We start from the raw sequence: 14,068 nt of genomic DNA, 5'->3' as shown, positions 1-14,068 counted from the left end.
TCATCGGGCCACAAAGCTCCCTTGGCCCAGGAGCCTGCTGGGTAGTTCCCCTCCCAGCTCACACCAGCCAGCCCGCCCTGGATGCCAGCAGCCTGTCGGCACTTCGGCCTTCTGGTGGGGCCACCTGCTAGCTGGGGCATGGATAATCACAGCACCTCAGACCCCGGGAAGACTAGATCTGTGGGAGGTACCCTGTCAGCCTGTGGCAATGGGGCCCATTTTCCCTAGAGGGACAGGCCCAGGGGCCAGGAGGGGAAACACGGGTATGCTAGAGCCAGTGGGAGAAACTGCACTGCTTGACTTTTACCAGAAAAAGGAAAAAACCCAAAGTTATCTTTGGAGACATCCTCAAAGGCCTTCATGTTCTATGTCAGTGTTTCCCAAACTTCTGCACATCAAAAACAACCTGGAGTACTTTCTGGAAATAGAAATCGCTGGGCTCCATCCCAGAACCATGGAATCAGAATCTCTCTAGGGCGGAGGCAGGAGACCGAGAAGCTGTATTTCATGCAAACCCCAAGAAATACTTCTGAGGGAATATTTCTATGCCACAAGCTCTAATGTGGGGGGGGGTGGCTAATCACGGCCCGAGGGCCACATCAGACCTTCTGCGCGTTTCTGTGCAGCTCACGGGCAAAGCATGGATTTTATATTTTCAAATGGTTGGGCGGTGGGGGTGGGGGGGAGGCAATCAAAGGAGGAAGATTTTGTGACACGGATAAGTCACGTGAGGCTCCCGTGTCAGTGTCTAATGGGAACCAGAGTGCTGTTTGCGAAGGCCGGTGGCTGCTGTGTGCTGTGACCGCAAAGGTGGATGGCTCTGACAGGGACCAGATGGCCTGCAAAGCTTAAAATGTTTACTCTCCTGCCCTTTCCAGAGAACATTTGGCAACCCCGCTGCAGTTCCCTGAGCCTCGGAGGTCTCTACTCATGGCCCTCCCTGGAGCCATATGTCATAACCGAGCCGTGTGTCACCCTTGGGCACAGCCGGCATGACACGCAATCCCACCCACTGTCACCGGCTTCCCACTCCAGGCCTTGAAAGCCCCACATTGTAGAGGGGGCTTATATCAGTCACCCTGCAGCACTGTGACGTGGGAGGGTAAGTGTGGCGCCTCTCCACCTTCGGCTCCTACCTGCTGCCCCCATGGGACCCCATCTCACCCAGGGCCCTCCGGGCAAGTACCCTGGGCTGTGTGTGTCACAAGCATTCTCGTGGGAGCAGGGAAGTGTGGGCCCTTGAATTTCTTCCAGAAAGGCCTGAACACACCCCCTACCCAGGCTGTCTATACACTGGACCCAGTAAGGTCTGCCCTGGGCCCCGTGCTCCCCAGGATGTGGTTATGCATCCCTCCTGTGGAATCTTTGTCCTCATCAGAGTGGGCTGACCACGCAGGTCCCCAGGCCCCTTCTCTGGGAGTCTGATGCCATGATCAGGCCACAGGGGAGTGCAGGGGAGTGCTGCAGCTTCGGTGACTCAGGGGACCACATACCCGGGACCAGGGAGCCACCATGCCAGCCCTGAACGAACAGCTTGCCTCCAGACTTTTCTTATGTGGAAGAAGGACAATTAACATTGATCTTGTTAAAAAAAAAAAAAAAAAAAAAAAACATTGATCTTGTTTAACTTAGATTTTCTGTTACAAACAGCCAAACTGGGTGCCTGGGTGGCTCAGGGGTTGAGTGTCTGCCTTCGGCTCAGGTCCCGGGATTGAGTCCCGCCTCGGGTTCCCTGCATGGAGCCTGCTTCTCCCTCTGCCTGTGTCTCACCTCTCTCTCTGTGTCCCTCGTGAATAAATAAATAAAATCTTCTAAAAAATAAATAAATAAAATAAAAAACAGCCAAAGCTTTTCCTAGACCAAACTCCAGGGTCATGGACAGGGAGGAGAGGCCTTGGAAGATGCCATCCAAGGTCATCCAATGTGAGATCAATCATTCTTGCTTTGCTTTCTGCTGGTTTGTGATTTCTTGTGCACACAGCCTTTGCATGAATCTTTTTGCTGCTGCTGTGCCTGCCTCCAGTGGGGGACGAATGCCTAATCACTCTCCCAGGTAGCTTCAGGATGTCCTCCGCAGCAACGCAATAACCAGCATTTGATAACCACTCTCTTGCCAATGTCACTCAGACAGTGGCCAGTTGGCATTCACCGTGCCCACACAGTCTATCCACTGGGCCAACCGGAGCCAGGACAGTGGGTGCAGAGGGCATGGCACAGTGATGCCACCACTCTACCCGGGCACGGCCACGTAGGGCTGCGTGGGGTGGCCCCGGGCCCCGCCTAGCCCGCCCTGCCCGAAGCAGCACCTTGGGAAACATGCGGAAGATCTCCTGGTTGATATGGTAGATGCCGCTGGTGTCCACTTCATACTTGAGCTTGGTCCCCAGGGGCGTGTTCTTCTGAGTGGTGAAGAGGAAGGAGGGGGCATTGCAGCACCGGGACAGAGTGGACCTGCCAGGCAGGAAACAGAGCAGGACAGACAAGTGACACGGGGCAGAGCAAAGCTCCTGGAAGAACAGAAGGGTCGTGGAATGAGGCCCCTGGGGATGACCAGGGAGCACTGTTCTCACCCCCCTACCCCTTCCTGCACTCACTCCCCACTCCCACACCTCTGCTCGTGCCCTCTCCTTCAACACCCTCCCAATGCCTGGGCCTTCCTCCCTGGGAGCTCCCAGCTGCCCAGCCCCCGCCCCCCAGCATCACTGGTCTCCGAAGTCCCGGAGCACAGGCTGGACACCATCCGCGTAGTCACCTACCAACCCCCTCCCTGCCTGAAGCTCTTGACGGCAGGGACCCCACTTCTCTGGCTCCCAATTGTGGGCTAAATCCTGCCTCACTCAGGCGCTCATTGAAATCCACTAAGCATTCTACTACTTGCTAGAGGTGCTGTTGATCCAGCCTTGATGGCAATCTGGGGATACCGAGCTCATCCTTAGGTTCCTGGCCCCTCCTATCAGACTGTAAACAAGGCGTTTACCCTGTGCCATGGGGTCAAAAAACTGAGACAAAACGGTCAGCAGAAGTGTGCAATTTCGGTCCCTGAGAAGTGTCTTGGGGGTGGTGTTAGGAAGTGGGTTGGTGGGCTGGTGCTGGACCACTTCCTGCAAAAAGAGGAGTCTCATTGATTCCAACAGGTTTTCAGGAGCTCACTATTGAAAAGAAAAAAGAAAGGAAAGGAAAGGAAAGGAAAGGAAAGGAAAGGAAAGGACATGAAAGAACGTGAAAGAAGGAAAGGACAGAATAAGCAAAGACAATAAAGAAAGAACAGAAAGACACTAAGCAACGAAATCGAGCGCCTAGCGCACTCGCCCTCCCCATCACATCCAGCCCTTCCTTCCATTCCGGCAACTGTTCCGTCCGTCCTTTCCTCCCCCCCCTCCCTCCCTCCCCCCCTCCCTCCCCCTCCCTCCCTCCCCCACTCCCTCCAGCCCTCCCCTACCTCCTTCCTACCGTCCTTACTTTGTCACTGAAGTAATGACGTCCTAAGGCAGACAAAAAAAGAAAGAAAAGCAGCAGCCCCGTGGTTTTCACTCACAAACCTCAAACACAAGGTACAGAAGGGTTAGAGCTAAGATGATGCAAGCAGTCTTGACAAGTAAAAAATAACACCCAATCTTCTTCCTCCTAGGGAGAAGGTGGCTGCTGAGGCCGACCTGGGAGTCGGCCAGGCCAGAGGAGGTGGAGGCGTCCCTCGCTGTGGCCACTGCTCGACCTGGTCACTCCATCTCTGAGGCCCAGTGAGAGGTTGAGGACTGGGCCCTGCCCTCCCCTGCCCTGGGGGCTGACGCCCTCCACCTGGGCTGCCCAGGGCTGGGCCTCACAACACAGGCAAGCTGCTGCTCGCACCAGGACCTTTGAATTTGAGGAGTTTTCTGGAAAGTTCCCATCCAAGGTCTGGGATGGAAACTCGGGGTTGCTGATCTGGTGTCAAGAGGCCTGGGTTCTAGATTCTGCTGTGCCCCCGGCTGCAGTGGGTCCCTGGGCAGGTGTCTTCCCCAGGCTGGACCTTGGCTTCCTGGTCTACAGAATGCAGCCTTAGCTCATCCACCTCTGACCCTCTGTAATTCTGTGACTCTGGGCTGCCAACGCCAGGGAGGTGATAATATATTATTTTCATGACTTTCTTGCAGGGATTTTACTGGGGAAGCTCAGCTGGCTGCTGGTCACAGAGAGAGGTCTTCCTATGGTGTGTTGAGTTTCGGAATGTGACTAAGGCTTCCCAAAGTTAGGGCCAGAGGCCTCGGGTCAGTATTGGCCCATTTAGCTTTGTTGGTCTAGAAACTCAATCTTATCTGTCTGCTGGAGAGAACTCCATGGGGGGTGGGGGGGTGAGAGGGAGGGGAGACTGACTCCCATTAACCAGGCTCACGAGTGACTGATATATAAACCAGAATGCCCATGTGTCTATTTGTAGGCAGTAGGGGGGGGAAGCTCACGTCTGTCTTCTAGCACAGCCCTACCACCCCACCCCATTGCACTGTGCCTGGTTCTTACAAACCTGAATTAAGGATCTCATCGTGGTTCAGTGAGCTTGTAACAAGAGCAAAGGGAAGCAACCTACCAGCCTTGAAGGTTTTTCCATTTAGAGTCTAGCAAGACCTGATGTCATCTCCTTTTGCTACACCTGAAACTACCCCCCCACCCCCACCCCCACCCCCACCCTCAGAAGGGTCTCAGCTCCTCTAGAGCCTCTTCCCTGGGTAGTGCTGGCAGGTCCTGCTGAAGACTCCCACCTTTATCCTTGTTTTTCTCCTGCTACATCATCTTCCGTCGCTTCATTATATCCTTAGATATGTGAATCCCACTAGGCTCTCAGCCCCAACAACATCTCTTTACATGTCACTGACCTCGTGTGTGCTGGGTGTTTATGAACCGTGCAGCCAGTATGCTCAGGCCTCACCCAGCCCCAGGAGGCGTCTGCCCATGCAGTGCCCACGGCGACACCCCAGGCTAAGCAGTGGATCTGGGGTGTCACTTGCTACAGATCTTGGACCTGCCTCCAAGCACTGAGCTCAGGTTCATGTTCAACTTTTAGGATGGAGGGATGGGGTCTCCGCACAGTCCTGTTGGGTCTCAGCCAGCCTCATAGAGGCCTCTGGTTTCATGGCTGCGGGCACCTACTCCTCAGAGGTTGTCACAACCACATGTCTAAAAATGTGCCCCTTAAAACTACTTCACGGTCTCCAGACCTGGCCTGGAACTGCAGCAAACTGGGACAAATGACTTATAAGGAAAAGACAGAAGACTTAGGGTCATTGGCTTTTCACAGCCTCCCAGGTAGGATCCCCACATGCTGTTGGCTCCTCGGTACACGTGAACTACAGCCTGACTTGCCTGCACCCAATTTATACACAGACTCCTGGGATCCCATCGATCCTGGTCAGTGAGGTCTATCTGCACAAACATAATACCGTGAGCTCACAGAGGTTCAGCGACGGCACGAACCCTCTGGTTCACACCAACCAGGAGGGATTTGTGGACATCTGCCAGCTGCTTAGCTCTCACAAACAGGGCAGCCTTAAGCTACAGCTCTTGCCTCTCTGGAAGTTTATAATCTACGCTTTGGGTTAGAAAAGCAATTGGAAACAAATCTGCAGCAGGCCTCATGTGTGTAGTGAGGGGGGCGGCAACAGGCTGAGGCCCTTGAAGATGCCCAGCATGCCTTAAACACCAGACACCCGGAGCCAAGCACGGGCCCGTGATGGAGATGGTGTCCCCACTGGCCCTGCACTGCAGGGCTGCTGTGAGGACAAAGGGCCGGCAGCCAGCAAGGTGCCCCCTCTACCTGTGCACTGAGCCCCACTGCCCAGAGCCCAAAGCCCAGCCAGGGCCAGCTCCGGGGAAGGTGAGCCCAGGGCTGGGCCCCACAGGACGGGGTGGCAGGCAGGAGAACAGCACCAGTGAAAGGGCTGGGGGAGGGCAGACAGGTCACACATACTTGAACTGGTTGGCCTCAGAGATATTCATCGCCCATCGGCACATCTGCAGGCTCTTCCATCTGTCGAACAGCTCTGACTGCTTCACCCTTTGGGAGTGGAGGACAGAAGAGCATGTGAAAGGGGCCAGGCTGGGCCACGTGGCAGCGTTCCCAAACACCCCTTCCTGCCCCTGCAGGTGCCGAGTCCGGGCACGGCCCTTTCCATGCCAACCTCTGGAGGCTTGCTCATTCCCAGAGATAGCCAACTGCTCTCTGGCAAGCGTGCCTTCCACCTTCGGACCAGCCAATCCCAAGCCTGCATCCTCCTCATCAACCTTGTCGACTGAGCCACCAACCCCAAGGGAACTCAGGAACTCTCTGAATTATAGGCAAAATCCCCTGTCTGTCCACCCATGGGATTTCTTGAGGAGAATCGGAAGCTTCATCAGCTTCCCAAAGAGGTCTTTGATGCCCCCAACAGGGCAAATAGTCACTTAAATGTGAAGTAAAAACCAGGTTCATTCTGCAGAGCTGGGTTTCCTGTGTTTAGCTGGAGGGGAACCGGGTGGCTCCCAAGCAGGGCAAGCCTCCCCCACAGAAGGAACACATACAGGACCGGTGCTGAGAGGGGTGATTGCCGGGGATGTCGTACAGGAAAGTGGTGAAGTGCGTGGATTCTGGAGCCAGGAGAGGATCTGGGCCCCAGACCAGGTTCAGGCACCTCCTAACTATGGGACCTCAGACAGCTCACTTGACCTCTGAGCTGCATCTAGATAATGAACATAACAATAGGTTATCACCCACCATCCCGGATTTGTTAAGGTTATTAAATGAAGTGATACAATAAAGGGCTAGGCATGGGAAGCGTGCACAGGAAGTACCTGAGAGACGGAAGTAATTTTTATGGTTAAACTGCACTGCCTTGACGACACTCCCTCATGGTCCCCTGGATGTTCCCCTTTTATAAAACCTATAGCCCGTCCTGACTCATGTCTGATCCTTCTCACAGATAGTAAATACCCTGGGGGCAGGTGGACATGCCTGAATTCAGCCCCGTCAATCCAGGCCCAAGACACCTGGCTGATGTGTGGGACACATGTGTTGAGCATATCAATTAATTAGTGAATGAACCAATTAGTCTGCATTCAAATAGAGTCTATAATTATTTATTGAACTCCTCTATATGGAGAGAACCGGGAATGGAGCAGAGAACAAAACAACTCTCTGCTCCCACAGAGCTTAAATAGCAGTGAGGAGGAGGGTGGATGGTGTGCCTGGGTGGCGCAGTTGGTGAAGTGTCTACCTTTGGCTCAGGTCATGATCCCGGGGTCCTGGGATCTAGTCCTGCTTCAGGCTCCCTGCTTGGTGGGGAGTCTGCTTCTCCTTCTCTCTCTTTCTCTCTCTCTTTCTCTCTCAAATTAATAAATAAATCTTAAAAAAAAAAAAAAGGAGGTGAAGGGAAAACAGGTACATATACACATGACAACAGAAGCACAAGCAGCAAGTGCAAACACAGACAAGCAGAACTACATCAAACTCAAATGCTTCCATTCAGCAAAGGGACCACAACAGGGTGAAAAGTCAACATACAGAACGGGAGTAAGTATTTGCGGCCCATGTATCTGATAAGGGGTTAAATACCCAAAATACACAAGGAACTCCTAACACTCAACAGTAAAAGACCAACAATTAGCTTGATTTTTTTAATACATTTATTTTGTATTGGTATTCAATTTGTCAACATACAGAATAACACTCAGTGCTCATCCCGTCAAGTGCCCACCTCGGTGCCCGCCATCCAGTCACCCCCACCCACTAGCTTGATTTTTATTTTTATTTTATTTTTATTTTTTTATTTATTTTTATTTATGATAGTCACAGAGAGAGAGAGAGAGAGGGGCAGAGACACAGGCAGAGGGAGAAGCAGGCTCCATGCACTGGGAGCCCATTGTGGGATTCGATCCCGGGTCTCCAGGATCGCGCCCTGGGCCAAAGGCAGGCGCCAAACCGCTGCGCCACCCAGGGATCCCTAGCTTGATTTTTAAAAGGGCCAGAAGACTTATACAGACATTTCCCCAAAGAAGAGACATCCAGACAGCCAACAGGCACATGAAAAGGCGCTCGACATCACTCATCATCAGGGAAATGCAAATCACAGTCTCACCCCCATGAGGGCTGACATCAAAGAAACAAAAGGGGGCCTGGCGAGCAATGCCAGGGATGCGGAGAGAAGGGAAACCTTGTGCAGGGCTGGGTGGGAATGCCAACCAGTGCAGCCAGCATGTTAAATGTTATATGGAGGTTCTTCAGAAAATGAAAAATAGAACCACCCTGTAACCCAAAAATTACACTTCTAGGTGTGTATCCCAGGGGATTGCAATTGGGCTCGGAAAGAACTAGCTGCACTCCCATGTTCAGCCGCGACACTGCTCAGCAGTAACCAGGGCATGGAAACCACCTCGATGTCCCCTGATGAGTGAATGAATAAAGAAAATGTGCTACAGGCCCACGACAGAATACTATGTGGCCTTTAAAAAGAAGGAAATCTGCCACGTGAGCCAGGCTGGATGAATCTGGAGGGCTTCGTGCCACATGAAATAAGCCAGCCACAGAAGGATGTACGTGGCATGATTCACTCAAGGGGTGTCTGAGACAGCTGATCTCAGAGAAACAAGAGGGGAGAAGGGTGGTTTGCAAGAACCTTCAGGAAGGAGGGAGGGTGAGCTGCTTGCTGCTCACGGATCTAAGGTCTCAGCTATGTACGATGAGGAAGTGCCAGACGTCTCCTGTATGATACTGTCTGATGCACTTGGTTGAGAGTGTTCTGACCCCCACTAACAAAAAGAGAACAGATAATAACGCCCTGTCAGGGAGAGGTGAGTGCTATGGACAACAGTGAAGCGAGGTAAAGGAAACGAAAGGTGGCTGTTTCAGAAGGGTAGGTCAGGGGAAGGCTTCCCTGAAGAGGAGACCCCTGCACAAAGGACCAAAATGATTAGGAACGAGCCAAGCAAGTATCTGGGGAAGGAGTAGTATTCTAGGCAAAGAGTAAAGTCAGTACAAAGGCACTGGGGCAGGAACTTACTGGGCAGCTTTAGGGAACTGGAAGGGATCCCTTTCCATCCTTTTTTTTTTTTTTTAAGATTTTATTTATTTGGGATCCCTGGGTGGTGCAGCGGTTTAGCGCCTGCCTTTGGCCCAGGGCGCGATCCTAGAGACCCAGGATCGAATCCCACATCGGGCTCCCGGTGCATGGAGCCTGCTTCTCCCTCTGCCTATGTCTCTGCCTCTCTCTCTGTGTGTGTGACTATCATAAATAAATTTAAAAAAAATAAACCTCAGTTTCCTTAGATGGAAAAGTAGGTTAGTATTTAAAAAAAAAAAGATTTTATTTATTTATTCATGAGAGACACAGAAACACAGGAAGAGGGAGAAGCAGGCTCCATGCAGGGAGCCTGATGTGGGACTTGATCCCAGGACTTCCAGGATCACACCCCGAGCCGAAAGCAGATGCTCAAATGCTGAGCCACCCGGATGCCTTCCCCTCCACCCCTGGTCCCGCTTCCATCCTGATGCCTTCCTCCTAGACTCCCCAAACCTCCCACGGCAGCCCTACCCTCTCAGGCTCGTGTGGCATCAGAGGAGAGGTGCCATCACACAGCCCCATCTTGGCTCGCCTTCTGCTTCCCTCTCCTGCTCTCTGCAATCCACAGGCCCCTGGAGCAGCCTCCTATGTGGCCAATGCCTCAAATGCCACCTGGAAACACAGTCCTTTCAGGACAGCAGGCCAGGATCCCAAGTACAACTGTTACCAGCGTCTGGGTCCCATTCTCTGTGCCTCCAAAACCTGTCACATGCTGGACCAAGGCTGGGGCCCAAACTCCCAGCCTTGAATCCTGGCTCCATCCCCCACTTGCAGTGTGACCTTGGACAAGTCATTTAATCTCTCTGACACTTGGGTGCTTTTGTATGATGGATATAATAACCTCTAGCCCTGCTAATCCCCGGGATGCTCAGAAAGATCAAATGAGAGAACATGTATAAAAAACATGTTATAAATTGCCTTACAAATGTGGAGCTCACCTTTATTTTAAAGATGAGGGATTGATCTGAGGCTCTGATCTCCTTTCTCCCCAGATACCACCAACAGTCCAGAAGAGGAATAATAAAGGTACAGGCCCACCAGACAAATAGAATGATGGGGGCGGGTGGGAGTTCAGTGGAAGAGAGTTTTTGTCAAGTGTGTGGGAGGAAGGGGGGGGGACACAAGGAGGGTGACCTGGCCCAGAGACAGAGTACAACCTCATGAGACATTTTTAAAGGGGGTAGGAAGATGGGGCCAGGGCATGGTGCTGAAAATGACCCTCAGTTGTAAGTCTATATGCAGAATCATCAAACCCACCCCCACAGCAGCCAAACAATGTCCTGCAGAGGGTGGGGAGGGGTGGCATCAGGCTGTCAGTGAGTTCCTACAAACAAAAACAAAAACAAATGGTCATTCCCAGTGAAAAGATTTGGACACTCTGGCAGCAAAAAGAGCACCATCTCCAACAATGACTCTTGAGGAAGGCCTGCTCTCTGACAGAGTCCCTATCAGCTTTTTATTGTTCCAAATTTCAATATGAATAGATATCAAGGATCACCTGGTCAACCAGAGGAAACAGATGAAGACAAACCACCAGTCAAAATACCCAAAGAGAAAATGACTGGAGGGACACAATACAACTTTCACATATTCTTAGTGTCTCCAGAGACAGTCTACAAGGCATGACATCCTTAAAGATAGGAACAGATTGCTCTTAGGACAAAGAAAGAGCTCTGGGGTGGGGACGAGTTCATTCAGAGAGCTGGAAAAGGAAGTCAAGGACTCTTCTCAGAAAGTGGAAGTGATCGGCAGAGACAGAAAGGATGAGATCAAACAGGGAGAACTACGTAAGCCATCCAGAAGGCCCACTGCACACCTCCTACAAGGACTAGAAAGAGGAAGTGGAGAAGAATGGGAGAGAAGGAAACATTTTGAAAATCCAAAAGAACATTCAAGAGTTTGGACACAAGCCTCAGATTAAGAGGTCCGATGGGCATCTACCCAGAAGCACTTGATCCAGACACTTCAGAACCGCAGCATCTGGAAACACTCCAGAGAGAAGACAGGTCATGCCCAGTGGAGCTACCAGCATCATGCTCCCATAGCCCCGGACACTACAAGCAATGGGGAAAGTCCTTGGCATTCTGGGGGAGGATGATTTTCTCCTAAAATTCCAACCCCAACAAACCAACAATCAGGTATAAGGGAAGGATTAACTCATTTAGACACAGAACTCAAAACCTGACCTCCTACCCATCACTTTTTTGGGGGGGAAATAACTGGGTCAAAGCAAAAGGAAGGAGTAAAAAAGAGGGTTTACTATGGGTTCTCCACAAAAGTGAATCCAACCCAAGGAGGCGGGGAAGGGAAGTTTCCAGGACAAGGGTGGTGACCCGCTAAGAGAGCACCCTGTCCACACGGAGCATGAGGATAAAGGGCAATTCTGAGAGGAAGGCCTGGTTGATGGAGAGGCAGGCAGAAACCACAAATGGGCAGCATAATAGAGACAAAGAGTTCAAGATGAAAAAGATGAGCAGAAGCTCCAGGAAAAAGTAAAGAGGGGAGGGAGGATGTACAAGAAAGGAAGTAGAATCACTATTTTCTGATCTTTATGTTTTAGAGTCCACCTATGGAAGAAACTCCAGCCTCCCTCCCCCAACCAAAAAAAATATAACTGCGTTATGGGTAAAAACAGAATGTAAATGTTATCAGCCTTGATACCTTTAAGGCAAATGCACAAATGATGGGAACCAAAACATGGGGATGCGTTTTGGGAGCCGCGTCTTACAAGAGTCCAGGATCAAGAGATACTGTCAGTGTTTGGTAGAACTAGAAATAGGTGACTCAGCCAATCTATAGACGGAAGAACTAAAAATAGCAAAATCCCCCAACCCAGAAGAGCAGAGAGTGGGTGGGGTGGGGGCCAAGGGGCTGAATCCTCACCCCGAGGCAGGACATCGATGCACGCCACCCCAAGTCAAGAAAGAACAGCAGGTGTGCATTACGGAGATGCGTGGAGGTAAGGAGTGGAAGAAGCAGCCGAGCACTGAAAGAAATGGAGCTGGGGGTGGCGAAGGCACAGGGCAGGGGACTGTGGCTTTTCCTTAGTATCAGCTTCTGTGCCCTACTTGACTTTTCCCACCGCGTGCAAGAAGAGACGGAGATGATGAGGAGGTGTCATGACCATCTCTGTCCTCCTTTCTCTCCTTCCATGGCCTCCTCTCTCTCCACCCAGCTCCCATGTTCAGGCCCCATCCACTCACTTGTGTGTCAGACACGTCCCGAGGCCCTGTGGGGTCACCCATGGGGGCTTCAGAGATGCCAGGGCATGAAGGGGCCTCCCAGCCTCCGTTCCTGGGTGCAGCGCAAGGCTCCTCACCCCTGAATGATGGGGAAGGGGCTGCAGGAGATGCCCCAGGGTGACATCCAGGCGCCACCGCACCTGGTGGCAGTGACTGCCTTAAATATAAACAGACTCTAGGATAAACACAAACAAATCATTTGTGTGAGTATCAGCAACACTGAGTTTCATGATAAGTCACCACCACAGAGTAATTCCTCCTGTGTCTGACATTGTCAGGGAGCCAGGCCTTCTCCATGTGGGAATTTTCTGGCTGACTGGTTTCCACCAGCATTCGGAGCAGTTCTGGATCAGAATCACTCCCAGATGAATCATGGCCCTTCCTGTTGCCCCAGAATGCCCGCTGACATTCAGCCGCGCGGCCCCCTCCACACACAGATGGTGACTTCACGTCTCCCCAATGACTCAGAGGCTCCCCCAGGAGCCGCATTCACGGCTCTGGCCAACACAGTGAAGCCACAGGTGCCCTGTCCACGCCAGGCCCACTCGAGCCTCTGATTGCAGCCCTGGACATCCCATTGCGCCTCAGCCTGCGGACCCAGGAGAGGAGACACCAGGCTCACTGCTCCCTAGTGCCCCGCCAGCGGCCTCCATCTCCTCTCAGGGCCCCTGTGCCACCAGGGCCTAGGCTGCTAAGATCTGGGGCCTATGGGGTGGTCCAAGGCCCAGGGGCCACTGGCCAGAATGGCTGCTCCACCCAGGACAGCAGACAGGGTGCCCGAGGCAGAGACAAGTGCTCAAGCCAAATGTGCAGAGCGCCAAACATGTGTCCCTGACGAGGGCCAACAGTGGGCACCCTACACAGGATGGGTGAGGTCCCTCTCCCAAGCCCACCAGGTCTGTGATGCAGGGGCCCAGGTGGAAGGTGGGGTAAGGGCTATTACAGCTGAATCATCTCCTCCGATGCAGCAATCCTAACCCCTAAGATCTCACAAGGTGACTCTTGGGAGATGAGGACTGTAAGGAGGTGCTTAAGTTGAAACAAGGCCATGAGGGTGGGCCCTCATCTGGGAGGGCCGCTGTCCTTATTAGAAGAGGAAATGAGGGCAGAGACAGGCCTGAAGGAAGTCCACGTGAAGACAGAGGGGACAAGGCCACGTGTGAGCCATGTAGAGAGGCCTCCAGAGCCAACCCTGCCAGCGCCTCCGTCTCAGACTTCCCGCCTCCAGAGCCGTGGGGATGCAGCATTCTGCTGTTCAGGCCGTTGGCCTGCGGTGCATGTGTGTGGGGGCTCCGGCCAACTGACACAGTGACAGACCCCAACACAGAGACGGTGCGTGGCTAGAGGCTGGGAAGTCACACGGAGGGACGACCGCCCTACGGGGCCCCTCAGGGCTTTGGCTCTAGACACTGAGGTGAGCAGGAAGGAACGATCCACGTTTTATGACTCAACAGGTAATTGTTTACCTTCGAAGACACGAAAACAGGCTGCCCACAGGTGTGCCCTGGCTTCCCGAGCACAGTTAGGGCCCGAGGTCTCTGAATTCCGGGCAAAGACAGAGGATCTCTGCAAAGGAGCTGATGAATTTGGCTCGGGCCTGGAGTCTGGACGGCCACAGTTGCACTGAATCCCAGTTCGTCACCAGTCACATCACACACACACACCCCACCGCCACCTGCTGGAAGCCTTTCCAGGCTCCCGTGGCCCTCAGATAATGACAGAATCTGAATCCCGGTCCACACTGCAAGGCCTCACGAGGTTGGG

At 52.7% G+C, this 14,068-nt stretch overlaps 1 protein-coding gene across 3 annotated transcripts in view; it reads right to left on the bottom strand.

Annotated features, from left to right (window-relative positions):
• Window positions 1-14,068, bottom strand: part of ST8SIA5 (ST8 alpha-N-acetyl-neuraminide alpha-2,8-sialyltransferase 5) — a 64,026-nt gene that overhangs the window by 14,830 nt on the left and 35,128 nt on the right. For all 3 annotated transcript variants that reach the window (XM_038543351.1, XM_038543353.1, XM_038543352.1), the window contains 2 exons: window positions 5,939-6,025; window positions 2,307-2,451 (listed from right to left, as the gene is read on the bottom strand). In XM_038543351.1, coding sequence (XP_038399279.1) covers window positions 2,307-2,451; window positions 5,939-6,025 — 232 coding nt within the window. The remainder of the gene's footprint in view (window positions 1-2,306; window positions 2,452-5,938; window positions 6,026-14,068) is intronic.

Source organism: Canis lupus, chromosome 7 (genome assembly GCF_011100685.1).
Source record: "Canis lupus familiaris isolate Mischka breed German Shepherd chromosome 7, alternate assembly UU_Cfam_GSD_1.0, whole genome shotgun sequence".
Taxonomy (NCBI): Eukaryota; Metazoa; Chordata; class Mammalia; order Carnivora; family Canidae; genus Canis; species Canis lupus.
Note: the sequence above shows the minus strand (reverse complement) of the source record. Positions and strands in the feature narration are given on the sequence as shown.